The sequence below is a fragment of the Cladophialophora bantiana genome (genome assembly GCF_000835475.1).
Source record: "Cladophialophora bantiana CBS 173.52 unplaced genomic scaffold supercont1.2, whole genome shotgun sequence".
Taxonomy (NCBI): Eukaryota; Fungi; Ascomycota; class Eurotiomycetes; order Chaetothyriales; family Herpotrichiellaceae; genus Cladophialophora; species Cladophialophora bantiana.
Window position 1 is genome coordinate 1,399,385 of NW_015971576.1, and position 26,805 is coordinate 1,426,189.

At 53.0% G+C, this 26,805-nt stretch overlaps 8 protein-coding genes across 8 annotated transcripts; 4 read left to right on the plus strand and 4 right to left on the minus strand.

Annotated features, from left to right (window-relative positions):
• Positions 1-371: 371 nt before the first annotated feature.
• Z519_01516 (uncharacterized protein) lies at positions 372-3,726 on the plus strand (the record flags this gene model as incomplete). The annotated part of the gene is made up of 3 exons (XM_016759273.1): positions 372-981; positions 1,033-2,440; positions 2,520-3,726. The coding sequence occupies 3 exons, from the start codon at positions 372-374 to the stop codon at positions 3,724-3,726; spliced, it is 3,225 nt and encodes a 1,074-aa protein (XP_016624601.1).
• Positions 3,727-4,795: 1,069 nt separating this feature from the next.
• Z519_01517 (uncharacterized protein) lies at positions 4,796-6,797 on the plus strand (the record flags this gene model as incomplete). Its single annotated transcript, XM_016759274.1, has 3 exons — positions 4,796-5,055; positions 5,171-6,389; positions 6,678-6,797. 3 exons carry the CDS (start codon positions 4,796-4,798, stop codon positions 6,795-6,797), a joined length of 1,599 nt encoding a protein of 532 aa, XP_016624602.1.
• Positions 6,798-7,671: 874 nt separating this feature from the next.
• On the minus strand, positions 7,672-11,340 carry Z519_01518 (protein kinase C-like; the record flags this gene model as incomplete). Its single annotated transcript, XM_016759275.1, has 4 exons — positions 7,672-7,733; positions 7,793-10,459; positions 10,519-10,785; positions 10,851-11,340. 4 exons carry the CDS (start codon positions 11,338-11,340, stop codon positions 7,672-7,674), a joined length of 3,486 nt encoding a protein of 1,161 aa, XP_016624603.1.
• A 1,737-nt stretch (positions 11,341-13,077) lies between these two features.
• On the minus strand, positions 13,078-16,125 carry Z519_01519 (uncharacterized protein; the record flags this gene model as incomplete). Its single annotated transcript, XM_016759276.1, has 3 exons — positions 13,078-14,991; positions 15,040-15,978; positions 16,036-16,125. 3 exons carry the CDS (start codon positions 16,123-16,125, stop codon positions 13,078-13,080), a joined length of 2,943 nt encoding a protein of 980 aa, XP_016624604.1.
• Positions 16,126-16,546: 421 nt separating this feature from the next.
• Z519_01520 (uncharacterized protein) lies at positions 16,547-18,804 on the minus strand (the record flags this gene model as incomplete). The annotated part of the gene is made up of 2 exons (XM_016759277.1): positions 16,547-18,132; positions 18,189-18,804. 2 exons carry the CDS (start codon positions 18,802-18,804, stop codon positions 16,547-16,549), a joined length of 2,202 nt encoding a protein of 733 aa, XP_016624605.1.
• Positions 18,805-21,488: 2,684 nt separating this feature from the next.
• On the plus strand, positions 21,489-23,690 carry Z519_01521 (uncharacterized protein; the record flags this gene model as incomplete). Its single annotated transcript, XM_016759278.1, has 1 exon — positions 21,489-23,690. The coding sequence occupies one exon, from the start codon at positions 21,489-21,491 to the stop codon at positions 23,688-23,690; it is 2,202 nt and encodes a 733-aa protein (XP_016624606.1).
• Positions 23,691-24,030: 340 nt separating this feature from the next.
• Positions 24,031-24,972, minus strand: Z519_01522 (uncharacterized protein; the record flags this gene model as incomplete). The annotated part of the gene is made up of 1 exon (XM_016759279.1): positions 24,031-24,972. One exon carries the CDS (start codon positions 24,970-24,972, stop codon positions 24,031-24,033), a length of 942 nt encoding a protein of 313 aa, XP_016624607.1.
• Positions 24,973-25,334: 362 nt separating this feature from the next.
• Positions 25,335-26,438, plus strand: Z519_01523 (uncharacterized protein; the record flags this gene model as incomplete). Its single annotated transcript, XM_016759280.1, has 1 exon — positions 25,335-26,438. One exon carries the CDS (start codon positions 25,335-25,337, stop codon positions 26,436-26,438), a length of 1,104 nt encoding a protein of 367 aa, XP_016624608.1.
• Positions 26,439-26,805: the final 367 nt, after the last annotated feature.

Below are 26,805 nucleotides of genomic sequence, written 5' to 3' on the forward strand. Positions count from 1 at the left end.
GTCGACGTCGGAAATCATGGCGGAGAAAATGCTACTCCGATTGGCACTCAGAGGACGCGCTGGTGGAGGCTTTGAAAGCGGACACCAAGAGGAATACAACCCTGCCAATAACGGATCGACAAGATACATACCGGCTTGTCCCCAACATTCTTGGGGCCCCTTCAATCCCAGCTCAATGACGTGTTTCGCGATGAATTTGGCCGACATGAGCCGACCGGCATCCAGCGATATGATCTACTTGTCACGCCTTGCCTTGAGGGCGCGGGAAGAACCATTTCATTCTCGCTGTCTCTCTGCTCAATTTCGCTGTCTCTGCTGGTGAGGAAGTCGTCTTGCAATCCACGACACTGCAATTGCTGTCTACTGCAAGTATGCTGGAATCAATCAAGGGCTTAGGTCTCGACGGCCCCTCCGTACAGCAGCAGATGGTTCAACACAGGCCGGACTACGCCAACGAGGCGGTTTTCCGCCGAAATACCTTGCCGCCGCGGTCTTACTGGATCCCCAAAACCTCTCTGTCCCTCAACGGTGCCTGGGATTTTCATTACGCCAGTTGTCCCCTCGAAGCCGCGGATTTCGATCAACGACAAGAAAATTCCTGGGCCACCATCCAAGTACCGGGCCATTGGCAACTTCAAGGCCACGGTCGACCTCAGTATACTAATATTGTCTACCCGTTTCCAGCCTGTCCACCTGACCTCCCGGACGAGAACCCTACTGGCACCTATCAGCGGATCTTTTCTGTGCCTCCTGACTGGGACCGTAGTGCTCAATTGCGACTGCGTTTCGACGGTGTTGATAGTGCCTATCACGTTTGGCTCAATGATGACTTTATAGGATACGCCCAAGGCAGCCGAAACGCCGCGGAATTCGACATAACTACCGTTGCAAAGCGTGGGAAACCCAACAAGCTTCTGGTCCGTGTCTATCAGTGGTCAGATGGCTCTTATATCGAGGATCAGGATCAGTGGTGGCTTTCCGGTATAACTATGCCTCTACTGGCTTAAACGAAGCGAGTGCTGACAGATGCAGGGATTTTCCGGGATGTTCATCTTTTGGCAGTTCCAGTCATATGCAGAATTGATGATTTTTTCATTCGAGGCGACCTCGATGCCACCTACAAGCATGGCGTTCTCCATGTTATGGTTGATGTCCACAGCCCCAAAGGCGGGCATGTTACAGTTGTCCTGCGCGAAAGGCCCAACCACGGAGGAGAGACTTTAGGCGGTGCCGAAGCTAGCTTTGGAGGAAATACTACTAAAGTCGACCTCCGTATACACGTGAACGATCCAAACAAATGGACGGCCGAGACTCCTTATTTATACGATGTCGAGATTATATTGACGGACGGCAGCAATTCGGACCGAGTGGAGCATACCACCGGCTTTCGAAAGGTCGAGCTCAAGAACGGCTTGCTCACAGTGAACGGAAAAGTCCTCAGATTCCGCGGTGTCAACCGACATGACCACCACCCTCTGTTCGGTCGTGCCGTGCCGCTCGAATTCGTCCGTCAGGACCTGCTGTTAATGAAGAGACACAACATCAACGCTGTGCGTTGCTCGCACTATCCGTCTCACCCTGGCCTCTATGCACTAGCCGACGAGATTGGCCTCTGGGTAATGGACGAGGCGGATCTGGAATGTCACGGATTCTCCGAGGTCGTGGCGACCAACACGGCAGAGTGGGATGGCGGAGAGGTTTCGTACGCGCGGTGGATTGGCGCGGTGTCAAATGAAGCTAGAAGGTACTTGTCCGACAATCCGTCGTGGAAAGAGGCATACGTCGATCGAGCCGTCCAGATGGTGCAACGAGACAAGAATCACGCCAGCGTCATTATTTGGTCCCTTGGAAACGAGGCATTTTGCGGGCAGAACCATGTTGCAATGTATGAGGCTTGCAAACGCCTTGATCCGAGTCGCTTGGTCCATTACGAAGGCGACACTAATATGGGGACGACGGACATTTACTCGTACATGTATGCAGCTGTGGATGCCCTTGCGGAGAGAGCGTCGACTCGCGACGTCGCTGCGGATGGCACTTTCACCAAGCCAGTGATATTGTGCGAGTACGCGCACGCCATGGGGAATGGTCCTGGCCTCCTCGAAGACTACGAAGAGGTCATTCGCGCGCATCCACGTATTCAAGGCGGCTTCGTCTGGGAGTGGGCTAATCATGGCCTTTACCAGGTCGATCCGGACGGCAAACAGTTTTATGCACACGGCGGGGATTTCGGCCAGAAAGTCCATGATGGCACCTTTGTCATGGATGGACTCTGCAATAGCGAGCATGAGCCTACACCAGGACTCATAGAGTTGAAGAAGGTATATCAGCCTGTTTCAATCCATCTAGAGAATCAAAACTTGATCGTCGAGAATACATATGACTTTGTCGACCTTGGACATTTGGAGGTTACGTTCAAAGTCGAAGAATTTAGCCAGAGGTGAGTGACGTTTCTGTCCCCTCGAGAGGCCGTCAGATCCCCCGTTCGCGCTTCAAAATCACTGATATCAACTTCCCAGCGCCAATATGCTCGTGGACGGCCAGCTTAAACTTCCTCCTATTGCGGCAGGCGCACGACAAGCCGTGCCCCTTCCAAATACTGTCTTTGAGCAGCAGTCCCAGTTCGAGCTAATACTCACAGTGGCCTTCCGACTGGTTGAAGCTGCCAGTTGGGCCGAGAAACGGCACGAGGTTGCCTGGTTCCAGCACCAACTTTCGCCGGGGTGCCGTCTTCCGGTCTCCTTGTCCTGGGGATCTTCCGTGCCAAGGATCTGCAATAGCAATTCTACCCTGACAATCTTTACAGCCAAATCCACATTCACCTTCAGCCGAGCACGCGGTCTTCTTAAATCTTGGACCACTCCGTTCGGACCAATCATTCCAGACTCCTCAGGCTGCAAGGGCTCTCTGATCCCCGGCTTCTGGCGACCTCCCACAGATAATGACATGCCTAAAGCTCTCCCGCACTGGCGATCTTTTGGTGTTGACAAAATCACATCTCAGCTGCGCTCCATGGTGCTGGACCAAAAGACCCACTCCCATGCCTTCACCTTGACAACGAAGACGTACATCGCTCCGCAGTCCCTGGGTTGGGGCTGGCATGCAATCACCACTTATCAGATTCAACCCGACGGTTCTGCGGTGTCGTTTTTCATTCATTTTGAGGATCCTATAGGGAGTGTCCCTCAACATCTTCCTCGGATGGGATTCGACCTGGTGTTGGCAAAGCCGCTCAACCGGGTGAAGTGGTTTGGCCGCGGTCCCGGGGAGTCGTATCCGGACAAGAAAAGCAGTCAGCGCTTTGGGGTCTGGAAATGCGACGACATCTCTCAGTTGCAGACACACTATGACGTTCCACAGGAGAATGGAAATCACATGGACACTCGCTGGTTGGAGTTGGCAACTGAAGGAAAAGGTCCCGTCGTAAGGGTGAGCCGGATTGACGCGCCGTGTCCATTTGGACCCACAGCGGAAGCACAGAATTGGGCAAGTCAACCACAAATGGCGCCGCAGCCCGTGTTCAGCTTTACCGCGACGCAGCACTCAGCCGACATGCTCGAGAAAGCTGCGCATCCCTGTGACCTTGTCGAGGAAGATGCCACTTTGCTCCGCCTGGATGCGGCAGTCAGTGGTGTAGGAACGGGGGCCTGTGGCCCTGCTACTAGGCAAGATCATATGGTGAAACCCGCTTCAGCTAGCTTTGGGTTCATATTAGCATTAAAATAACTGCGGGTAAGTCTCCTTGACCCGTGAAAGAGTCTAGTTGACATACACCCGATAGAATCTATAGAGGCAAGGGCAGGTTGCTTTGTATCCCTTTCCTACCAGGGGAGACTCTCCCCAGTTGATCCAGAGCAGCCCAGATCTCTTCATTTCGTGTCAAGGCCAGAGAGTCTGTGGTAGCGTTGAAGTTCTGAATGAAGGATGCCCTGGATTCGTAACGTGATCGAGGCTGATAGTCAACTGCCGCATCGTTGCCAGCTAGCAAGACTAAGCATCAAGTTATGAATGAACACATGTAGCCACCATAGGAAGCCACAGCCAGATTTGCCACGCTTTTTGCGAGTCTGAAGGCGTGACAACACAGCCCGAGAATTCATGAACGTTGGAAAGATCGGGCCATGCTTCACCATGTCGGTAAAATGGCGTGAGTGAGTCTAACCTGTTTTAGGGTTAGTGGAGGCCGCTTTAGAGTGTTCCTAGAGAGGTTTAGTGAGTCTTGGCTAGTGCATATTTGGACCACAAACTTGGATGTCTCCCGAATTTGCAACACCCGCAACTAATTACCATAACCGGTCCAAGGACGGAGGAGGAATCTTCGCCACAAATGCCGCTGCAAGAATCATTCGTCCAACCTGTCTCCCTGGTGGGTCTTTCACTCCAGGGGCAAAGTCTCTGCGTTCCTGTCGACCTCTAGTCGGTATTTTAGAGGCGGTTTATGAGGCGGTTTTGGCGGTTTTGGGGCGGCTTTGCAATCATTGGATGATCTGGAAAGAAAGCAACCTTGCCAGCACCCTAAGAGAATATCGGCAAAAAGAGCAACGAATTATCCTCGGGCTTGCCTCAATTTGCCAAAGACAATGCAAGGCTACAAACGGACTATCCCCGCATGGGGGATTTTGAATCTGGAGAGAAGCTGGAGAATGCATATGGCCTGGAACATAGCAAGCACGAGTACAAAGAGAGGCACTTCACCCCTCGACACTCACTCTTGACTGCCACACCGACTTCTCTCTCTCAACAGCTTCACTATCACTAACTAAGCACCCAACTCGAACTCCTGCCTGGTTCCAAGATGACGTCGAAAGAGACGGAGTCTCCTGAGGAGCAAATGGTGGAAGTCGTCAAAGGGGACTCACAAATTATACAGAAACATGAAGTCTTCGACCTTGCCAAAGAGATCCGAGACGTTCAGCCAAGTGCGACCACGCCTACCATGTTCAAGCTCTACCTCATTCTGTCCATTGGCTACTTCTGCATCATCCTTCAGGGCTACGATGGATCCCTGATGGGCGCCATCAATGCGATGCCCCAGTATTTGAACTATTACGGATTGTGAGTCTTAGAGATTTTTACTTTTTCGTGGTTGATTCTATGTTGTATTCCACCTCCCGGACAGACTTTTAGGGACGTCGAGCCTGGAGCTTGTACTGATCTACCTCTCCACCAGAAAATCCGCAAGTTCTTCTACAGGCCTGGTCTTTGCGATCTACAACATTGGAGCCATTGCAGCGCTGCCAATCAGTGGGCCAATCAACGACACCTTTGGGCGACGATGGGGCATGTTGACCGGCGCCGCTTTGGTCATCTTCAGCACCTGTATCCAGGCCCCTGCGACCTCTCGGGCGATGTTCTTGGCCGGCCGGTTTTTTGTCGGGTTTGGACAGGGTTTTCTCAATGTGGCGGGAATTACCTATGTCAGTGAGATGGCACACCCTCACTGGCGTGGTCCTCTTTCGGCCTTTCTCGAGACAAACTACTTTGTCGGGAGTATCCTTGCCTCCTGGGTCACCTACGGAACCGCCTACATGGCTGGAACTGTTTCTTTCCGCCTTCCAGTCTGGCTCCAGATGGTCAGCTCCGGATACATCGTGCTTGGAGTGTTCTTCTGCCCCGAGTCGCCGCGATGGCTCATGGCTCAAGATCGATACGCCGAAGCTGAGGCGGTGCTGGCCATATACCACGGCGAAGGGTCCAGGTCAAGCCCGTTTGTCCGTCTCCAGCTCGCCGAGATGCGTGCCCAAATCTCCTCAGACGGCTCTGACAAGCGCTGGTGGGACTACCGCGACCTCTTCATGACACCTGCAGCTCGAAGACGTCTGATCTGCGTGGTTGGCTTTGCGTGGTTTGGACAGTATTCCGGCAACGCGCTGGTGTCGTACTATTTTCCGGTCATCGTGGAGCAGACGGGCATCACCAACCCGCACACTCAGCTGCTCCTCAACGCGCTGAACCCCGTGGTGTCGTGGATCGCTGCGATTCTGGGCTCCTTGTTGAGTGACCGCGTCGGCCGCAGACCGCTGCTACTGGGCGGCTTCACGGGCTGCGCGCTGTGTCTGGCCGTCGTGACGGGTCTCACCAAGATCTCCGTCACTTCTGGCGGCACCGCCGCGGGCCACGCGGGCATCTTCTTCATCTACCTGTTCAGCGTGGTCTTTTCGTTCTGCCTCACCCCGCTCCAGCCGTTCTACATCTCCGAGTGCCTGGCCACCGAGACCCGCGCAAAGGGCAACGCGTTGGGGCAGATCGTCGCCTCGGTCGCGGGCGTCGTCGGCCAGTACACAACCGGCGTCGCCATCAGCCACATCGGCTACTACTACTACCTGGTCTTTGTTTTCTGGGACTGCTTCGAGGTGCTGATCACTTATCTGTTCTTTCCCGAGACAAAGGTACATACCCCGTTGATCCTCTTCACCTTCACCTTCTGTTGCCATCTCTGATCCCGGTCACCGATTCGCTCTGGTCGCAGTCCCAGCCCGAGTTCGACAACATTCGTCACAATTACGCAATCGAAAGGGCTCAACTACTCTGTCTTCTTGAGGAGGCTGTATTGCGAAAAGGACGATCGATCGACGGGGATTCATTCCTTCGGTCGGCCATTTTTTTTTTTTCTTTCCTTTTTAGCCATCTAGTTAACTCCGCAACGCACGCTAACATTCAATCCTCCTGTTCCATAGGGCCGCACGCTGGAAGAAATCAACGAGATCTTCAACGACCCCCGGCCTGTCAAGAAGTCCTTGGAGAAAAAAGATGCCACAGGCGTCCTGCACGCTGCCTTGAAAGTGAGCGAGGCTTGATTCTTTGTCTGGGTGTGTGTATGCGTGTCCTACGTCTTGGGTGCTTGACTTCCAACAAGTTCTTCATCCGTCAGCCATGAGTACAGCGGCAACAACACCAAACGTGCCACAGAGGGGATTGTCATGGCAGTAGGAAAACGAGCCTCACAGTTTTGGCAAACAGCCCACGGAGACGGAGCAGATGCTTTCCAGTCCTGCATTGAATAATACGATTCGATTGTCTCTGTGTATGGCCTGAAGTCCCTCTTCTCTAAAATTCCGTCGAGTCATTGTCTGCCTGGGATGTGTCATCTGCTTTTCATCCAAGCTTCGATTCCAATTTGGTCTCTTATTCCATTCAGTCATGTTCCGTTTCTCGTTCCTTCGCGCGGCCTCGTCCCAAACACTCGGTCAGGGGTTTGGCCCAACTCAATCCAACTTCATATCGCTTCATCACACATCATGTCCCTTACCACCTCAAGAGAACCCTCCGGAAGGCCCTTGGTGTTGGTAGCTTAGCCGTGATATAGATGCAGTCCTTTCCCGTACTTCTCGGTCCCGGAGCGAAGCTCTACTGCTTGCTTGATATCCCTGCCCCAATGGCACTTGCGGGGCTGGGTTGCCAATGTTTAGATTATCATCGTCTCGTCTAGATCCCGATTGCGCGTTCTTTGGGGTCGACTGCAAACGACGGCATCGCACTCCACCCTCGGGAGTCGGCTCAAAATGCTGGGTGATCAGAAGAGACCAATCGAAGCCGCAGAACCGGATCGTTCCCCGCGGGTTGGAGATCGGCGCGTTCGGCATGAATTGTCTCCTCGAAACATTGAATTTCTGTGCTGGACTCGACCTCATTGTCGCTGTGGCTCATTGACCCTCCTGGTCTTTTCTTCTCCTAAATGAAATCGGCCGTATACGAGAAACCACGGAACTCCTCCTGATGGGCGGGCGAAAGCACTAGAAGAAGCGACGTGTCAGTTCCAAAATCCACAGAGTATTCTGACCTAAGAACTTACCACTCTGCACCGGTGTCAGCACGGGCGTCACACTCGTAAACTCCTGGTCGAAATTGCTGGTATCCTTTTCATTCTTGATGGTTGGCTTAAACGGCGTGGGGATCCGCTTATGATAGATGTCGTCCCAGTTGATGCCCTTGAAGAACGCGTGGCTCATGATTTCCTGCGCGTCTCCTGGCCCACTGCCCAGTCGCAACTCTGGTTCCCTGGTCAACAGTTTCTGCAGAATAGAAACACTGTCACGTGGCATGTGAATTGGGTACAACGGCTCGTCCGCAAGAATGGCATCGTAGATTTCGTCCTCATCTTCTCCACGGAACGGAGATTGCTGGAGCAACATCTGGTAGATGAGGACACCAAAGGCCCACCAATCGACCGCACGACCGTATTTCTTGTCCAAAAGAATCTCGGGGGCCATGAATTCTGGCGTGCCGCAGAAGGTGGAAGTCGTCGATCCAAACCACATGTCCTCCTTGCAAAGACCATAATCAGCTATCTTGATGTGCCCGTCCAGGGTGAGCAAGATGTTGTCCAACTTCAGGTCTCGGTAAATCACACCATTCTCGTGGAAATACTTCAGAGCCAAACAAACTTCCGCAGCATAGAATTGAGCACGCTTAAGGCCAAACTGTCCACGCTGAATGTGCAACATCAGATCGCCGCCCGAAATGTACTCCATCACGAAATACACTCGGGTCTCTGTTTGGAAGCAAGCGTGCAAGTTGAGCAAGAAAGGGTGTCTCTCTTTGTTGGCGATCAAGAAAACGCGCTTTTCGGATTTGGTAGACTCAACTTCGTCGTTCTCGATAATAAACTCCTTTTTCAAGACCTTGATGGCGTACAGCTTCTTTGAGCTCTTAGCCTCTGCAAGCATGACCTTGCCGAAATTGCCTTTTCCTAGTACAGCAAGGAAATTAAAGTGATCGAGACCAATTCTCGGTCCGGATCCGCGCCCAGATGGGGGTGTGGCGACCTGTTGTTGTGACGACGGCGCTGGTTTGATAGGGGCTGGAGAATAGCTTGCTGCTGCTGATGCTTGAGGTTGAGGTCTTTGCGATTGGACCATAGCTTGTTGTGGTGGTTGATGTTGAGGTATTTGTTGCTGTACTGGTTGGCGGTCATATCCTTGATACGCGCGAGGGTCATACGAAGCATGTGGCTGTTCCGGGGCTGGAGGCCGGGCGTTTGCGTAACGATCAGCTGGCATTTTTTGAGGGCTGTATTCATTGAACGTTTGGTTGTATTGTTGAGATGGTGGTCGAGTCGTGGCGGCTGCGGCTGCTTGCACTGCCGCGGTGGACACGGCTTTTTGTTGCAATGGTCTTTGCTGTTGCTGTTGTGGTGGTGGTTGTGACTGGCTCACCTGAGGTTGGTTGTACATCATGTTTTGCGCAGCACTCATAGCGGCAGCAGAGGGCTTCGGTTGTTCTGGATGTTGATCATACGATTGGTTCGATATCTGTGGTGTTAGGATAGTGTTATCTGAGACAAAGCTTTGCGTAGGAGACGTGGGACCAGGTCTGGCTCCGGAATTGGGTCTCAGCGTCCGATTGCTCATCCCAGAGCTCACAGAGGAGGATTTATTGTGGTGCTTCGTTCTTTGAATCGTCTCCAAGATTTCATTGGCGACGATCATGGACATGCCGCAAAAGTCCGGAACCAAATGCTGACATTGGGCATGACAGGTCAGACTACACTCCGAGCACTTTTTCGCATTGCGTCTTCCCAACGGCAGCAGATAACCGCAATGACAACACCAATTGGCCCCGATATTCGAAAAATTGTCGAAACGATGTGGGATGCGGTGGTTGATTTTCTCTTCGTCCGGGTCCGTTTCGTAGTTCGCCTTGCTGATGCATTTGGTCACCACTTTTGGATAACACTTGGTGTGGCAGGTGTATTTGCAATCCGCACACTGCATGCCAGCCGAATACTTGAGAAAATCTCCACAGAGAGCACAGCGCATGACGTTATAAAACTGTTGCTTGACGAACTTGTGACCTTGCTTCTCGTGCACCTCTTCCTTCTTCTGGCGCACGGCGCCTTGACGATTGAGGCCAATGTCGAATGGCCGTTTTCCGCCCGTCTGCTTCTGGAAGCTCATTGTGAGATGGATCCTGCCTGCTGGTTCCAAAGAAAACCATGAATCGATCATCACAGGTTGGACATGTTGCTGAGGATTTTGAGCGAAACCGGCCGCGGAGCCGGCACCCGCAGCATCTCCCGGTGGCATGAAAGGCGCGGGTTGAAAATCAGGACCTGGTTTACCCGAACTGCCACCATTCGCCATCTTATCTGCTGATACCCAACCATTCTGCTGAAACTCCGATTCAATCTTTTTCCGGCGCATTTCTTCCGCAATATCCGAAATGCGGATCCATAGAAACCCGATCGGGGTTGGCCGATCGCCTGCTTTGTCATAGACCGTCAGCTCGATCTCGTTGGCTTTGTCGATGTCGACGTGGTGAGTCTCCTCCGTCCATTTATCTGTCCGTGTTGCCCGGGTCTTGGCTCGGATGTTGTCCTCCACCTTCATAATGACGAAGGTTTCGGGGCCTCGTGAAAAGCGTGATGAGGCTGCATGGTCGACATCCTTGATGGCATGAATACGCATTTCCAGGTGACCGGTAAGGGGTTTTCGCATATTAGGGGCGTTGAGACTGTCATCTAGACGAGGCGAGTCAGCTTCACCTGGAAGTATACGCACCGGCATGGGTGCCACTCACCGTCAGCGGCATCTGACGTTTCAATGTCGACGTGTAGATCCATGTATCTTTTCAGGGCCTGCTTCAACAACTGGACTTTCTGATTGCTTTCGATGCGCCGGCCCTCGGCATCCAGTCTGCTTTTTCTGTCGCCCTCGTCTTGGTACAAGCGCACCATTTTTTCGATGCCTGCTTTGTACTGCTTTTCGACGGACAGTTTGAACTCGAGTTGGGAGAGCATGAGTTGGATTTTGGGTCCGAGATATGGGGTATCATATTTGATCAGGTCTGGGAGGCGGGGTTGTGTCAGTAAACCTTGGGGCTCGCTCACGAGCGTCTGGAAGGGATAATACCTAGTTTCGAGAAATTAGGGCGAGCTTTGGGGACCGGCGCGCTGTAAGGACGAGGGTCTCCGTAGGGAGCCCGTGGAGGCATCATGCCGGTGCCGCCCTGGCTATATCCCCCTGGGCCAGGATCACCATAGTCACCTCTCTCGTTGGGAAAATAGCCCCTCTCGTCTTTGGGAGGAGGAGTCGGTCCGCCGCCGTGCTGGAATCGTGACTGCTGCATCCGGGGATCTGGAGTCTGATAACCGGACCCCCCATGGGCAGGCGGAGTGGGAGCGGCACCCTCATTATAGCCCCGCTGTCTCAGCTGTAACTCTGCCAGTTTTTCTTCCAAGTATGAAATGTTTCGCCTGCTGTCCCGGATGTTGCTGTCGACACGTGCCTGGACCGCGGCATTGTTGGTGGACTGTCGCATGTGAGTGGCGGCATTGATAAGAGCCTTTTCTCGCTCGATCTTGCGATAGACCTCGGCGATGGCCTGGTCGGGGTCCGCCATGATTGTGGAAGAAGTGACGAGCTACGAGGTAGGGAGCGGAGAGCGATGGAGGCGGAGGAGATGGTGGTGGCACTATTATGGGCAGCTGCGGCCTTCAAAGTGAACAGAGGTGCAATGCCACGAGCCCGTGTCGAGGCTGGAGGGGCATCTGTCTGACGAAGCCGAGGAGAATCAAAAGGGAAGAATGAGGTCGAAGGATAGAAGGAGGCAGAGGGTTTCGGTCTCGCAGCGGAGGGATTCTCACGGCCTTGGAAAATGTCGTACGTAGCGTCAGGACTTGGTGATGATGGCTAAGTGTGTTGTAGTAGTGTTAGCGAGGACCAACATGGGCAATGTAGTGATGAGCGGTGGTGGATACCTTATGGCGTGGATTTTGTGTGGGCGGTTCACGTTCAGGCTTTCAGGCTATGCGTGCCGGTGGTGGTGACCAGTGGGTTACAAAAAGTCGCCCGCGGCTGCAGTTGCGACTGCGACTGCGACTGCGACTGCGACTGCGACTGCGCCCACTTTGACCTGGGCTGCGACGAGGGCTGAAGAGGAGACTCCCCGCCACGCTCTCGCTCTCTCACGGGTGTTTCCTTTTCTTCGCCACGGCGCAGAGGAGGTGAGAATGAGACGGTAGGGTGTACTAAGGATAGACAGCACAAAAGGATACTGCTCGGCGTACAAGTAGATTGGACGTGATGTATTAGAGCCAGAGAGGAAACAATAACAAGCAAAAATGGTGAGACTTGACTGCAACAATCTTTTGGTGTTGCGTGTGTCCGCCCAGTGTGAGTGGTTGGTGGTAAGAGGCAACCGGGGAGGAGGAGAAGGAGGGGGGCAGCCTGGTTAGTACCCTCTACTTACTTACTCGGAGTGAACAGTTAAAAGGGCCACCAACAAGGGCACGCGATGGGCGTCCCATCCTTCTATTCAACCCTTCCCCCCTCCCCAGCACCCGCGTCATCAATCACACAAGGGTACCGAGTGTTATTTGCATTACCTATAGGCACAAACTCCCAGTACTTTCAGGCGCCAGACTTCAGGCGCCAGAGTCCGGTTTTCCTCCCCGCTTCTAGCATTTGTGTGTTTGTGCTTGTGCTTGTCCTTGTCAGCTGAAGACTTCTCTGAACTCCTTTGGGACATGGTGCGTGTCTTGTTGACATCGCTTGTTCAGCTCCTCAACATCCAGGACTCCAAACGAGGTACTCCAGTACTTCTCACCCTTCAACCCCTCATCCACCTTGTTTCTCCCCGCCAACTGGCTTCCCCACCACACGAGCTTGCCCCTGCCCTTGTCCACCCTCTTAATATAGTCTCGCATCTCAACTCGCAGCCCTAAGGGAGGCTACAAATAGAAACACCAAAACCTCAGTCCCTGCTAATAGGCGCTTCATTAATAACGGCCGAGCAATACCCAACATGAGAGGGCCCTTCCCCCACTCATCCTCATCTCACATGCATGGCAGTGGGCTGGTGGACACATCCCGCGCTGCAAATACTCGATGCGGCTGAAAGCCGTGTCAGACAAACGTTCGGATTTGAGCTTTCCGATCGCACAAAAGTGCAACCGTGTCTCAACGCCCTCGCTTGCAGGCTCTTGGTTGACATTTCCGGATCTTGCTCCACTTGGCGGAATTCAGCATCCTCAGTACCCCAGTATTTGTTATATATCCTCGTCGCCCTTCTGTCGGCAACAACTAAAAAAACAGGCTGTGTCCATGGCCGTAGGGCTTCTGGCTGTTGATCACCCTATCAGTCCGCAGCTGGTGCCGTCCCCATGACTCCACGCCCGAAGAACTCACTGACGGTCCCGAATCGATTGTTGCTTCTTGCCAACGCCGCTTTGAATAACTCGTGTTGCTCAGTGCTTTCGACTTGTTGTCGCCGGATGGCCCGAATCGTGTCATTTCCGGGTTTGCAAAGCGGACACTCCACCTTGCTGTCATTTTCATCCATGCTAATTCCCGATTTATTCAGGCACTCTTGGTGAAACGAGTGCTTACACACAAAGTGCACCGTGGGTAAGGTGAGATTTCGATTGCAAGACGAACAACGTCGCGCTTGAAACACGACTGGCTTCGTGCCCAGGTCCGCCAGTTCAGCCTTTTGCGACGCCGTTTCGGTCCGGTAAGAGTCGATCAATCGCCGGTTGGCCTGGATCTCTTTGCGCTCCCGAGAGATGTTGTCGGAAAGGTACCCCTTGACCATTCCCATTGTGACCGAGCCACCCTGCGACAATACCTTGACCACTTGGAGCGGGGCCATGAGATTTTCCCGGTCAATCTTGCGAAGAATGGCCTGGAGTTCTTCCTTGACCCCAGGTGCCTTGAGGACCTCTTCAGACGACGAAAAATAACCAAGCGCAAGGGGATAGAGCGAGGCATCCTTTGATCCATATTTTCTGAGCGCCGATATGGCCCCTGACGTGTCTTTGGCGGACGTGAACGAGCGGAATATGTCGGCATACAGATTTTCTCGTTCCCTCACTAATGTCGTGCCAGTCGGGAACTTTGAGAGTGACGACAGGAGCAAGACATTCGAGGTATCTATCGTCGAGGAATCCAGTGATGCAGTCGCGTTGTCGGCAATCAAACAGGTCGCCTTGACTTGCCATTTCTCCCTCTCTGCCGGGCCCGTCGCATTGTTGGCTGCCTCGAGGTACATCTCAAACAGTGTGGTCGACAAGTCCGATCTGTCTTCTTTCGAGAGATTCTCCTGCAGAATCAGCGCCTCCAGGAAGGTAATGAATTGTGACGGATGAGCGAGGAATGACGAGAACGCGCTGCGAGGACGTGGTTTAATGTATGTTGGAGCCGCATCAACCTCGCCAGCAGAGTCACCTTCGTTGTGTTCGGGCTTTTCATTTTGGGCAGGTGCTGCATCACTGGTGGTGGATCGATTCATGAATGGTAGGCTCCAAAGAGCCGAAAGACTTTGAAATGCACCACCACCTGTCTGAGCCTGCACTTCGGAGACTGCTGGCACATCCTTCTTGGGTGTGTATTTCCCAGTGTAGTATTCAACAAACAGCTTGGTTGTTTCTTCGGGACAATGTTCGAGGAGGCTGCGGGCATATTTCATTAAAACTGGATATGCTGCATCGGGTTCCAGACGCCAAATGTACTGCAAGGCTTCGGCGTACTTCTTTGAGTCTTCCACCAATATGTCGATCACCAATTCATTTTCGCCATGCTTAGTCGCAAGGTAAGCCGCCTGGTCAAAATATCCGCCTTGTCGACACATGGCAATGGCCGTTTCAACGTCAAACTTCGCGGATCCCGGTGTACGGATGAAAGCGTCCAGTTTGTCCGTGTCCTTGAGTTTAGCGTAGCAGTTCAACAGCAGGGTCGTGTGGTCTGCAGTGGCCCGGTCATGATCATGTAGTTCCTCGAGATAGTCAATCAAATTGTGAATTCGCTGCGTGTCCAGAAATTGTCGAATCACCTGCGAAGGCTCGGTGTTGTCGATGGCCCTTAGATACTGCTGCATGGCCGTGTCGTAATCACCCTTTTGGTACAGGTAGTCCCCGTATTTCCTGAAGATGATATTCTGTTGTATTTTGTCGGCACCCAATTTTTGTGCCAGGTTAATGGCATAGATATACAGGTTCCGCTGATACAGGATCTCAAGCTTCTGCTGCAGTGTCTTTTCCTGGTATCGAAAAAGCTGCCTTGAGTCAGCTCAAGCACTTGCATATCAAGCTCGGCAACGCACCTTTCCATCCACGGTCAGCAGAAAGAGTTCGTTCCATTCCACGAAGACCTCTTTGACCGGCGCAGGCAATGACTCCGTGTGAGCGACATATTTGAGATCGGTATCAAGCAATGTGAAGGACGAGCTGCTGAACAGCTCGTCAATCTCCTCGCCGCCCAACCTTCGGAATGTTTTGGACTTTGACACCTGTGCCACCCGTGGTGGGCACACAACGCCAACATACTCCTTGTAAATCTTGACAATTTTCTTCGGGCCCTCAAATGCATAGCTAGGACCACGGCCGTTAACGCCATAGTAGTAGATGGCATCTTCTCGAGCAATCACTATGTCTCCAGTCTCGCGGTCTTGAGTCATGCATCCGACGTTGCAACCTCGATTGTCGACTGTGCGGACTGGTTGACCCTGGCCTTTCCCAGATATGATGAGGCTGCATATTTTGGCCGTGTTCGCAATGTATAGGACCTTTGTCGTGCCTTGACGGACTTCCAAGCCAGTGATGGGATCTTCAGATTCAAAGACGGTCCTTTGTTTAGTCCCGCGGTCGTGAATGAAGTCGCCGCGAATAACGGTGACGGACCCATTGGCAAACCCTACTGCCACCTGTGTCAAATCATCTAGAACCACGAGTGCCGATACTGGAAACTGTCTCCTGCCATTTTGCACTCCAATTGTACACAGGCACCTCGGTGCTCCGGTCTTCTTCTCGATCTTATCCAATGCCCAAACTTTCAACGAAGGTTCCGACGACAGGTTCTCTGAGATGGTGACAAGGAACGGAGTATTGGGCACTTGCCGGAGGTGGGTGATTGAGCCATCCGGGACGTCTGAAGCTTGAAAGGTGCGTACAACCTTCAAGGCGCGGGAAAGAATGCGCACTGAACCGTCCGAGGAACCGAGGAACAGAGAATCCGCGCCCGTGGTAAGTGAGACGACTTCGTTCTGTTGTTATAATCCGTTAGAAGACAATCTTGTGCTAGACACAGGGTGAGAACGTACATCGAAGACATAGGAACCATCTTCGTCTGCGGGCACAGGAACCTGGGAAACCTCGAAGAATGGGAAATCTTTCCAGCTGGTGAGCGCCATGACTCCTCACCTTAAATATTGGCCCAGAGATACACGCAAATCCATGTTAGCGAAGGGGCAGGCTGAGCTGTTAAGGCATGTTGCTCATTTTGCTAGACCTGCCCGTAATGGGTGTTCCCCCGGAAGTGACGTAGCGAAGTTGGAGTAGGAACGAGCGCAGCCTGAAATGGGTCAGTTACAGGGGCCACGTAGACAATAATATTCAACATGAATTCTATTGAGATGTTCCACAATGTACGGAGTATTTACATATTATATCTGACTGCTGGTATCCTGCCCAGTACTTTACAATCCATCGCCTTTACTTTTTCCATCTGGATATATATATATGTATCCACGCTCAGTAGAACAGAAATATTGTCGTGACAAGCATCTCGGGTCATTACACTTTTCATCAGTCTGCATTCTACCTCTGCAAGGCTCATTGTTCCCAGCTAAATCGGGTTCCTTGAACATTCGGCCGCACAGGTAGACCAGCAGGCCGTTCTTCGCTCACAGTGCTCAGTCCTTCCTCGACAAACCTGCTTCCAGAACTTGGCGAACGCGATGGAGGACGTCCGTTCAGCTGCGGGACCAGGAGACTACCACGGCTGGTGGTCGTTGTAGGGCTGGTACTCCCGCCAGGTAACAGTTGCGCTTGTGATCTCGATGCAATCTCTGGTGATATCGGACTCGACATACTCCTGCTATTTGTGTTGCTAGATTGTCGAGAATGGCTGCCACGGCTGGCCCCGACTGGGCTGATGCCCTGGTCGTCGGATGACACAGTTCCAAACGCATGACTGTGCCTGACGCTATAGGGGCTGATACTGCTGCTGAAACGATTATTGATCTCCGCTGGTGAGTAAGGGGGGACTGGCGAGCCAGATCTTTCACTAGCTGCCGCTTCTGCTGCCTTTGTCGAATGCTGCTGCTCGAGCTCTGCCGGTCTTCTTGGATCATTCCTCATGAGTGCCGATCCCCGACGAGGGCCTTCGTTGCTTTCGAAGAAACTCGGAGAGACAGGGCCTGCAGGCATTTCGATTGGTGTGTTGCTCGCCAGTTCGAACCTGCTAACCGATGGGTCTGCAGGCACCTCAGTTGGGTGACGTTTATCACCCAGCAATTCAGAAACCGAGATCTTCGAATCAGGATTCCGCTGCAACCGTCTAAGCAGTGACCGTCTCTTCTCCTTTTTCGGTCCAGGACTGCCTGACGCACCCCACTTCCGGAAGCAGAACCACAAAGTCAGTGCCAATGCAAGCAGTGCCCCTACTCCAGCTCCAACCCCGATCCCTATTTTGGCCCCTGTCGACAATCCAGTACCCGGAGGACCTGGCCATATGCTGCCGTCGGGTCGAGAGATTGCTAGAAGGTTGACATTGCTGACAGCATCCAATGTGAACACTGCCTGCGATATCGAGAAGTTGTTACGTTCGTAGTCGACTGTAAGATAGGTCTCTTGCAAGAATGCTCGACCAATGGTATATTGTGTAGAATTAGCTGCCTTTCGCAGAGGGAAATAGTTTGTAGGAGGGGAGGTAAAGTTTGCGGCCAGATTTGGGAATGGATATGTCAGTTGAAGGTCGAATGCGTCGTAGGGTAAGGTAAGTTCAATCCCATCGGATGAGCCAGGCAAATTGCTCAGCGTGAAGGTGAACGTCAAATTCCATGCACTGAGAGCATCGGGCGACGATGAACTGTTGGAAGGGAAGAGGTAGAGTTGCAAGGTGTCGTCATAAGTTAGGTTGAGAGCATTTGCGAAAGCATCGCAAGCTGGCTCCGGAAGCCATAGAAATGGAGTTGACGAGTCAATGGTGAATAAGTCGGCTTGAGATAGATCCAGAAGCGTCTGGGGGTTCGAGTTCCAATTAGAAGGTAGAGATTCAGCCCCGGACGAGACCGATATCGAGTTGACAGCAACAATGGGAGCATAGTCCTGGCTCAAGGTGAAGCTCATGTCATTCGGTACGAATCGATTCGCATCAACCCCTCCCAAGATCAATGACGCCGGAACACTTTTTAGACCTGGACATCGCATCAGCGGAACTGCAAGTGTCGGGGAGAGTGAAAAGAGCACATACGGTAGACTGCTCCTGCCGTATAGCCGTAACTACGGCTGGGGATATCGTTGCGCTTCTGGATCAAGCTCGACAAGAGCGGTGAGATGGCCTCGGAGCCACTAAAGCGAGTTTGTTGAACTCCAAGTCCCAAGCTGCCGACCCAGTAGTCGGTCGAATTGACCACGGCGATAATTTGGTCGGGCACAGAGATCGCATCGTCTAGTGAGAGAGTGTCCAAGCCATAATAGCCAAATCCACTGCCACCCAGCTGGGGATCAAAGTTGAGCTCATAAAAGCCTCGAGGTTTGAAAGAAGAAGACTCGTTGGCGGAAAACAACCCTCCTCTTTTACTCTGACAGACAGTCGTCCCATCGCAGCCGGCCGGACCTACCACCCACGTCTCCTGACCCAGGGTACTCGGGAAAACAGAAAGATATTGCTCGGGCGACCCGACCCGTATACTGATGGCCGACCACAGGCCGTCATAGCCAAAGAAATCGGTGCTTGTTGTCGCAACAATGGGGATAGGATTTGAGGCTTCGACCAGGCCAAGTGACAGTATCAGACCCAACGCAATCAAGAGGTCACCGCTAGACCACGAAATAGGAGCGAAGCGGACGTGATATGAAGAGCGCATTGTGCCGCGGATTCAACGAGTTCGAAAGACCCTCATAGCTTGAAAACTGGTTTTGGAGGGGAGTATGAACGTCAATCGCGTTGGAAAGATTTGAACGAGGGACTGTTCCAACGTAGGACGGAGTATAGGTTCGCGACAAGGAGAATTGCTGAACGAGAGTAGATGATAACTGCAATTGAAAACGAGAGGACGTCAACGAGGAACAGAAGGATGGTGTGAACGAGGAGGGGACAAATGTCTCATCCACATGGCCGCGAAAAGAGAGAAGCAATCACCATCGTCCTCGGTCTGCACCCTGCTTCGCCCACACTCGGTAGGGAGCCTGGGAGCCGAACTTTTTGGAGGCCACCCAGACCAACCTGACTCGGTACTAGGCAAGCACTACAACCACTCGCAGTAACAAACCTTTCAAGCCTTTGCAACTACAACTTTGTGGGTGGGTGGTCGCGAATCATAACGCCAACATTGCTGCCATTGCTGCTCTCCTCTCGCCCCTGTCAGCATTCGACTCGTAGGTAGGGACATTCTATCCACTTTCCCTGACAGGAGAAAAAGGGACGCAACTTGGGATGCTCAAGATGTTGCTTCTAACAAGTACTTGTACGAAGTGTGAGGCGAGGGATTGGATTGGCAAGGGAATTTTTGCTCCTGCGCCAACGAATCGTTCTGATCTCCAGATTGCACATGTTTCCACCTCTCTTCCGCTTTCCTCCCACGATGCGAGTGTAACTGAGGCAAACACATGATACCATGGAGCTGCCTTAATTGAGTCTGCTTAGGACTTCTTTTTGGATTGAATTCTCCAGACCGGGCCTTCCAGCAATAATACCCTCCATCAGATTGGCATAAGTTTTTGCCAAAAAGCCAAGGCACTGTTTCGCCGCACTGAGAGTCATAGCCCCCAAGTGCCCCATTTGATTGAAACTGCTTGGCACCGCAAGATGCGAGGACCAAATATGTGCGACTTTCCGTCTAGGTACGGTGCTTTGCCCTTGTCAGCCCCAAACCGATGTCGACCGATGCACGCAAAGAGTCGCACAAGCCGGTCTCTCGGGGATGTCTGAACGGCGGACTGCATCGGCGACTTGATATTGTCATTGAAGTGAAGGAGACTGCTCATCAACGTCATGTCATCTGTCCCACCCGAAAGGCCTGGTGCGACGCTCTGGTCTGGACCTGCATTCCCGAACACGAGAAAGCTGATTGATTCTGATACCACAAGGCAGACAGGTGGAGCCCGGCATCAAGCTCAAGTTCTCGGGGACATGTGGCACTTTCTTTCTGGTAGCCCATGCTCAGAGGCCCAGAACCTTGGCTCCCGGGGAGGGTCCTATTGGAAGCCGTGTAACATGTGTTCACCTCTTTGGGATTATGATGGCGAGACAGAAGGACAGCAAGAAACAACACTCGTATATGAGCATTCGATGGGACAGCGGCGTGTCTCAGGTCAGGGTTGTGCGCAGGAGATGCTGCCCAGGCACTGGATGGCTTTGAGTTTGCCCATCATGATGCACGGTAGATTGGGCAAGACGGGAGAAGAACCATCCAAGAAGCACTAGAGCTCGAGGGGAACAGTTGTTGAATAAGCGGGGAGATGAAGATGATTTGGAGACAAACATGACAACCAGTGAGCAGCCTGCAAAGACATTCTGTTCCTCAGTGATGGCTGCAACGGCGTGTCCTCGGGCGGGGCCGGCACCGGTTTGGAGTTTGTTCAGGCTCGCAGGACCTGGAGGCTGCTAAAAGACTACCAGTAGGTAGAAATTCTCCCCGTTAGGCTTCATAGTTAGCAGCGGAGACCCCTCGGTGCCCCCTTTGGTGCTTTGGCTCCTCCATCAAGAGGTAACCAATGGGCACCGCAAGCCCTGAGACCCCTGCTACGGTGGCTGCAGGTCAATCCGAAGCTCCAGCCAATCTTATGGCGCGCTTGCAGCAGTGATCGCGTCGAGGCAACCTTGGTGATCCTGGACGGCTGGGCGGGCCACCACAACGGTTTGGCAACAAGGGCCCGTGAGAATCACCAGTCCCAGCCAGCCAAAGGTTGGAAGATGCCATCTCCATGCCAGATGCAAGAAGCCAAAAACCCGGTCTGGGCAAACAGGGCTTCTCGGACTGCTCGAGGCTGTGAGCGACTGGATGAAAGGCCCCGTCGGTATCGATGGGACCCCCCTGTCACCCTGCCACCCTGCCACAACTGTTGAATCTGTCCCTCTCCGCCTCTCTTCCGAACCACTCCCTTCCACAATACCGCAGACCTCATTGCGTATCAACCCAACTCTCCGTCAACTTCACTTCGGCTGGCCCTGTCCCTCGTTTGGAACCACAACAAGTCACCGTTCGTTGCGCTGTCCGGGGGAAGGGAGTCCCGAAAAGCAGCCCTTGTACCTGCGTCCTGTCGCGTACGGGTCCTCGAACCATCTATATCTCTTCATGCCTCTCGAACCTCCGACATTCGCTATCACTCCACAACCGCGATTGACCTGGGAATCGTGGATTGCCGGGAGCTGCTCGCCAGCCTCAATCGCTCGCCCTTCGCTACTATGACGGATTGAGGGCCTATTCTTCGAATGTTTTATCGCACAGTCATTCGTTCTCCTTCCGCATTGGACTTGACGCTCGCTTGAATTTGAATTTGAATTGGGGGGGTTTCGACACAAGAGCAGCGCAGAATATTCTCCGGCGAGATGTTTTCCCTATGGTCGCTCGTTCTTCTACCTATCGCGCTGTCTTCAGCGCTGAACTTGGATCTGAATTTGGACTTGAGCTTGGGCAAGAAAACACCCCTCAGATTCATGCGCAGGAATATCATTTACTGGAACACCACGTCGCCCCATCCAGACCTCGCCTCGGAGGCATCCACAGTCACTTCGTCCAGTGCAACATCTACTTCAGTTCCCAGTGAGACAACCTCGTCCCCTGTATCGACAATCGCTTCGTCTAGTTCTACATCAACTTTTACTCCCGTCGACACGAGGTCCAGCCTCCCACCAATCGCTCAGTTCAGCCCTCCATCGATTCCAGCTCCATCTGACACCAGCACCACCATAACAGTCGCTACAATCTATCCTCCACCGATTCCCGCTCGCTCCGACACCAGTACCAGCTCAACGACAATCGCTTCGTTCGCTCCTCCACCGATTTTCGCTCCAGTGGGGTCGAACCCAAGCACCACGACAGTCACTGCGCCAACGAATACATCTACTTCTCTCTCAAGTGAATCGATTTCTTCTGATATTGGCACCCATATCAATGGATCAACACCTCCCGCTCTCAAAACCCCTCCACCTTTGCCCTCAATCACACGCCCTTTTACCAACACCACAATCAGTCTAGATCTTGGCATGACTACGAATTCCTCGACCGTGTCTCCAACTTGTACAGGCTCAGTCACGTACTTCGGAACTGTTCCACCCACAGTCTACGTGACTGTGACTGAGGGATTCGACGTGACTGTAACAGCCAGCAATGAGTCCATGACTGAGATGCCGACCTTGATCACTCCATTGCCAGCATGTGAAGCAACGATCATGCCCCTGGCTGCGTCATATTCGTATGCCCCGTTATCGACAGAATCGGAGGCCCCTTCAAACGTTCCTCAATTCGCTACCAATAATCCACTCATCGCTCCCGCACCTGAATCCACTCGGCCAGTGGTGCCTGCGGGAACACCTGCCATTGCTACCCCTCCCACGCCCTTGGCGAGCTCTGCTTCTGCTGCCTCTACAGCTGTCTACTCCAGTGTCGACTATACCAGTACTGTCGTCGTCACAAAGAAGACACCGGTGCCCGTGGTAATACCACCCACCACTTCTGTCGACATCAACTTCAATTTCCCGTCCCAGAGTTCCACCCCGCCTCCTAGCGGAAACAGTGGCAACAACGGTGGCGGCGGCGGGAACACCCCTGCTCCCGGTGGGAGTAACAACGCACCAGCACCTCCCGCAACCAGTAATGGAGGGGGCAGTTTCCCTTCGATCAGTAACCAAGGCCCAACCGGAGGTAGTTTGATCGTCGAGGCTCCTACAACTACAAAAATAGGCAATATCATCGCTTCCATCATCAACTCACCCTTTGCGACCGCCTCGCCTACTGGTCATGCTTCCGGAGCTGCCCCCTTGACTACCACAGTTGACGGTGTCCCTATTGTTGTACAGCCCTCCAGTGTGGTGATTGGCGGTCAGACCGTTGCAATCCCTAATCTGGTTCCCACCACCGTGCAAGCCTCCGGTGCTGTCTTCACAGTGGAGCCCTCCAAAATCATAGCTCCTTCAGCGACTATCACAATCCAGCTTCAACGTGACCAGATCGTGACACCTGTTCCTACGGCCACGATTACCACCGCGGTTGGCGATCTCACTCTCACCGTCGGACCCACGGTTGCGATCATCTCTGGAACGACGTATAGGATCGGAGAAGGTGCGCCAGCCACGACGATTATAGTTGACGGAACGAGGATCTCCATCGGCTCTGCTGGCGTTGGGTTACCTAGCACTACTGTGGCGCCTGGTGGCGCGACGAACTCGCCCTTCGTTGTCTACACCGTACAAGGCCTGACCTTCTCGATCGATGCCACTGAAGCCATTGTTGGTGGCACCACCTACCGCATTGGATCCAACGCTCCCCAAGTGACGACCACCATTGGCTCGGGACATGTGTCGGTGTCATTTGGCCCAGGGGGAGTTGGCCTTGAATCGACCACGATCGTTCCCGCGACAGCCTCATCGCACATATCTCAGACTACGAAGACCGGTTCAAAATCAACACCTGCAACTGCGTCTCCGACACAGTCTGCGAATGTAGCCAACGAGGCATCATCTCAGGTCTGCGGACCAGTCGTTCTTCGACGCTGTCTATTTGTTCTGTCTTTGGGATGGCTTGTTCTTTGAAGGCCCGAAATGACGTGATACGATGGAGTTTTAGATGTCTGACATATTGGGAGGAAAATGTCTGGTCTCTAATGATGGCTGGAATCGCCGGATACTTTTTGCCTCGGACTTTGGTACGATCATGATACCCGCAATAAATTAACGATATGATTGAGTGGAGTTGCTCCATGTGAGGACCCCTCCCTGGGGGAATTGGGTACAAGGAGGATGCTTTTTGGGAAAGGAAACAACGGTAATGGTATCCATGGGTATGGATCGCGAGGTGGTCCCAAAAAATCGTATACGTATAATCATCTCGGAAGATCGCAATGTCATCTCCATCTTCACAGTTTAGATAAGTTTAGCTCCATAAAAGACTTCCGGCCACCATTCCGGACATACTCATGATAGAAGCCATGAGGAGGTTGATTTGGTTGTTGTCCAGAATGTCGTTTCCGGAGTTGATCACCCTGCTGCTCTCTTCACCGCTGAACCTGCGGCCATGCCCTTGAAATTGTGCTGGGGCTGTGGACTTGGGCCTTGTGAGGACCTTGACACCACCGGGTCCTTCGACGATCTTTCCCGATCGACGATCAATGACCGACGCTTGCAGCGTCGCCCCCAAGAGGGAGTCCAGAAGCGTGCCGATCGTACCAAGCCCCGTGAGCAGCAAAAACATACCCAGAGCATTGGTGGGTGATGCAGCGCAGAAGGGCAGGAATACTAGGCTTGTGGCGGCAATGGCGGCGCTGCCGGCCACACCAGCCAGCAGTCCACCGACGGTCACGCCGCCGTTGGTACCTCGCGGCACCACTCGAAGCGGGTTCGTGATGAAGACTGGTTGGCTTTTGGAGAGAATGCCCAATTCGCTGGACAGGGTGTCCGCTGCCACCGCCGCATAGTTGGCCATTATCCCCATTAGCAACAAGTCACGAACCATGCCGTCGTTCGCGCGTCTTGCACCAAAACATTCCCTCTCCTGGCTCACACCTGTGCCGTATAGCCAGACATGCAGCAGACACAGCAAACTCGCACACCCACTATTCGCGAGCACCTGGATACTCGTCCGAGGCCCCTCTCCGCCTGAAGATCCACTGCTCGACATCGTCAATGTGGCCTTCACATCATGTTTCACTTTTGTGGCTGTCGTGCCGAGCAGGAAAAATACACAAAGTAACGTGAATGGGAGGGCAGACGGATGAAGCGCGTGAGTTGTTGCGGTGAGTGTTGCGCACAGAATTCCCAGCGGTGTGAGGGAGCGCCGAGTGTAGGCGCGGATGACGAGGAGGAGCGTTACCGGCATGGCGATTACGGGACGCATCTTGAGGATGTGGGAGAGATGGAGAGAGAGAGAGAGAGACAAACGGATTATGGAGGGAAATATATATAACCCAAGAGCTCTGTGCCTGGGAGGTTGCACAGTCGCGCCTTGAGCTGCACAGAGATTATGCGTGCCTTTGTTGTCGAGTTACTAACGAGGGCGCAGGCACCGCAGCTGTTTCCGAGAAATACGAGCATGACGTCTTTGTGGAGGCCAGTCGAGCCAGTCCCTCCATCAACGAACTTTTATCCATCTTTTCCAATGGGCATGGCACGGCCATCCCCTCCTGATTGCTAGCAGAGGGTTGAGAATGGGAGACCCTTTTTCCAAGCTGCAGCAACACCATGTTCAAATCACTCCTCCCTAGGTCTGTCACAGTGAGGCCGGATGCAGTTTGGCGACCCACCTCCAAAGCCAATGCTTTTCACAATGTTTCAAAACGAAGGCTCCATCTCGCCCCCCCTTTCCTCCTTGACGACTACATTCCTCGCTATCACCAGCTCTCCTCCGCCGAGGCAGCAAAAAAGCGTTCCGCCGCCTATGCTCACCTTCGTCAATGCAACCTCTGCCCGCGCCTCTGTAATGTTAATCGGTACGAGACCACGGGACACTGCTTGATCGGTGCAGAGACGGTCAAGGTATCGAACATCGCACCTCACTTTGGGGAAGAGCCGTGTCTTCAAGGGCATAACGGGTCTGGGTCTATATTCTTCAGCGGCTGCAATTTGAGGTGCGTGTTCTGTCAAAACCACGATATAGCGCACCAGAAGGTCGGCTTTGACCTGAGCCCGGAGGAGTTGGCGGAGTGGATGATCAAGTTACAAGAGGTGGGCAAGGTGCATAATATTAACGTGGTGACGCCCGAGCATGTCGTGCCTCAAGTTGCGCTGGCTATCCTGACGGCTAGGGACATGGGCCTTAATTTGCCAATCGTTTACAACACCAGCGCGTTCGACAGTCTGGAAAGTCTCAAGTTGATGGATGGACTTGTGGATATCTATCTACCGGATTTCAAGGTCTGGAGCAACGAAACTAGTAAGAGGCTTCTAAAAGCCGACGCCTACGCGGACACGGCCAGAGAAAGCATCCAGGAAATGTATAGGCAAGTCGGCGATCTGTGTTTCACTGCGGACGGGATCGCAAAGAAAGGAGTTTTGGTCCGCCATCTGGTCATGCCGGGAAAGGAACAAGAAGGAGTGCAGATCATGAACTGGCTGGCTGAGGCGCTCGGAAAGGATGTCTTCGTGAATATCATGGAACAATATTTTCCGACTGCCCACGTTGGTAAGGAGAAACGGGGCTCCAAGTCAGACAACTCGAGTAAGAGATATCCGGAAATCAACCGAGCGGTAACCCACGAAGAGATCGGTGTGGTGCAGAAGGCAGCCAGAGATGCTGGGCTTTGGAGATTTGCCGAGCCAGCGAGGCATGGTGGATGGAATATCTGAAAGACGTCTGGAAGCTTCTGTCATCCTTCATCAGTTGATCATTGGAGTCTACGATGAGCCTGAGACATTGTCAGTTATCTGAACGGTGATTCACACAATCGACTGACGAGCAATGGACGAGTTTGGCACAGCGAATGCAATATCCGCAGAAGCACCGACAGGCACTGGTGTTCCTACAACCGAGCCCACTTGGCCAAAGCTTCATTGTCCATGCAAATCCACATTCTTGACCTATCTTTGGTCGCGACTGCTGCCGTTTGTTGGCCTTACTCCTTTGTGAGATCAACAAGTCAAAGACAGATGTTCTCACAAAAGCCGTGCGCGGAAGTCAATGGTTGAATCCATTCTAACTTCCTACGATACTCGG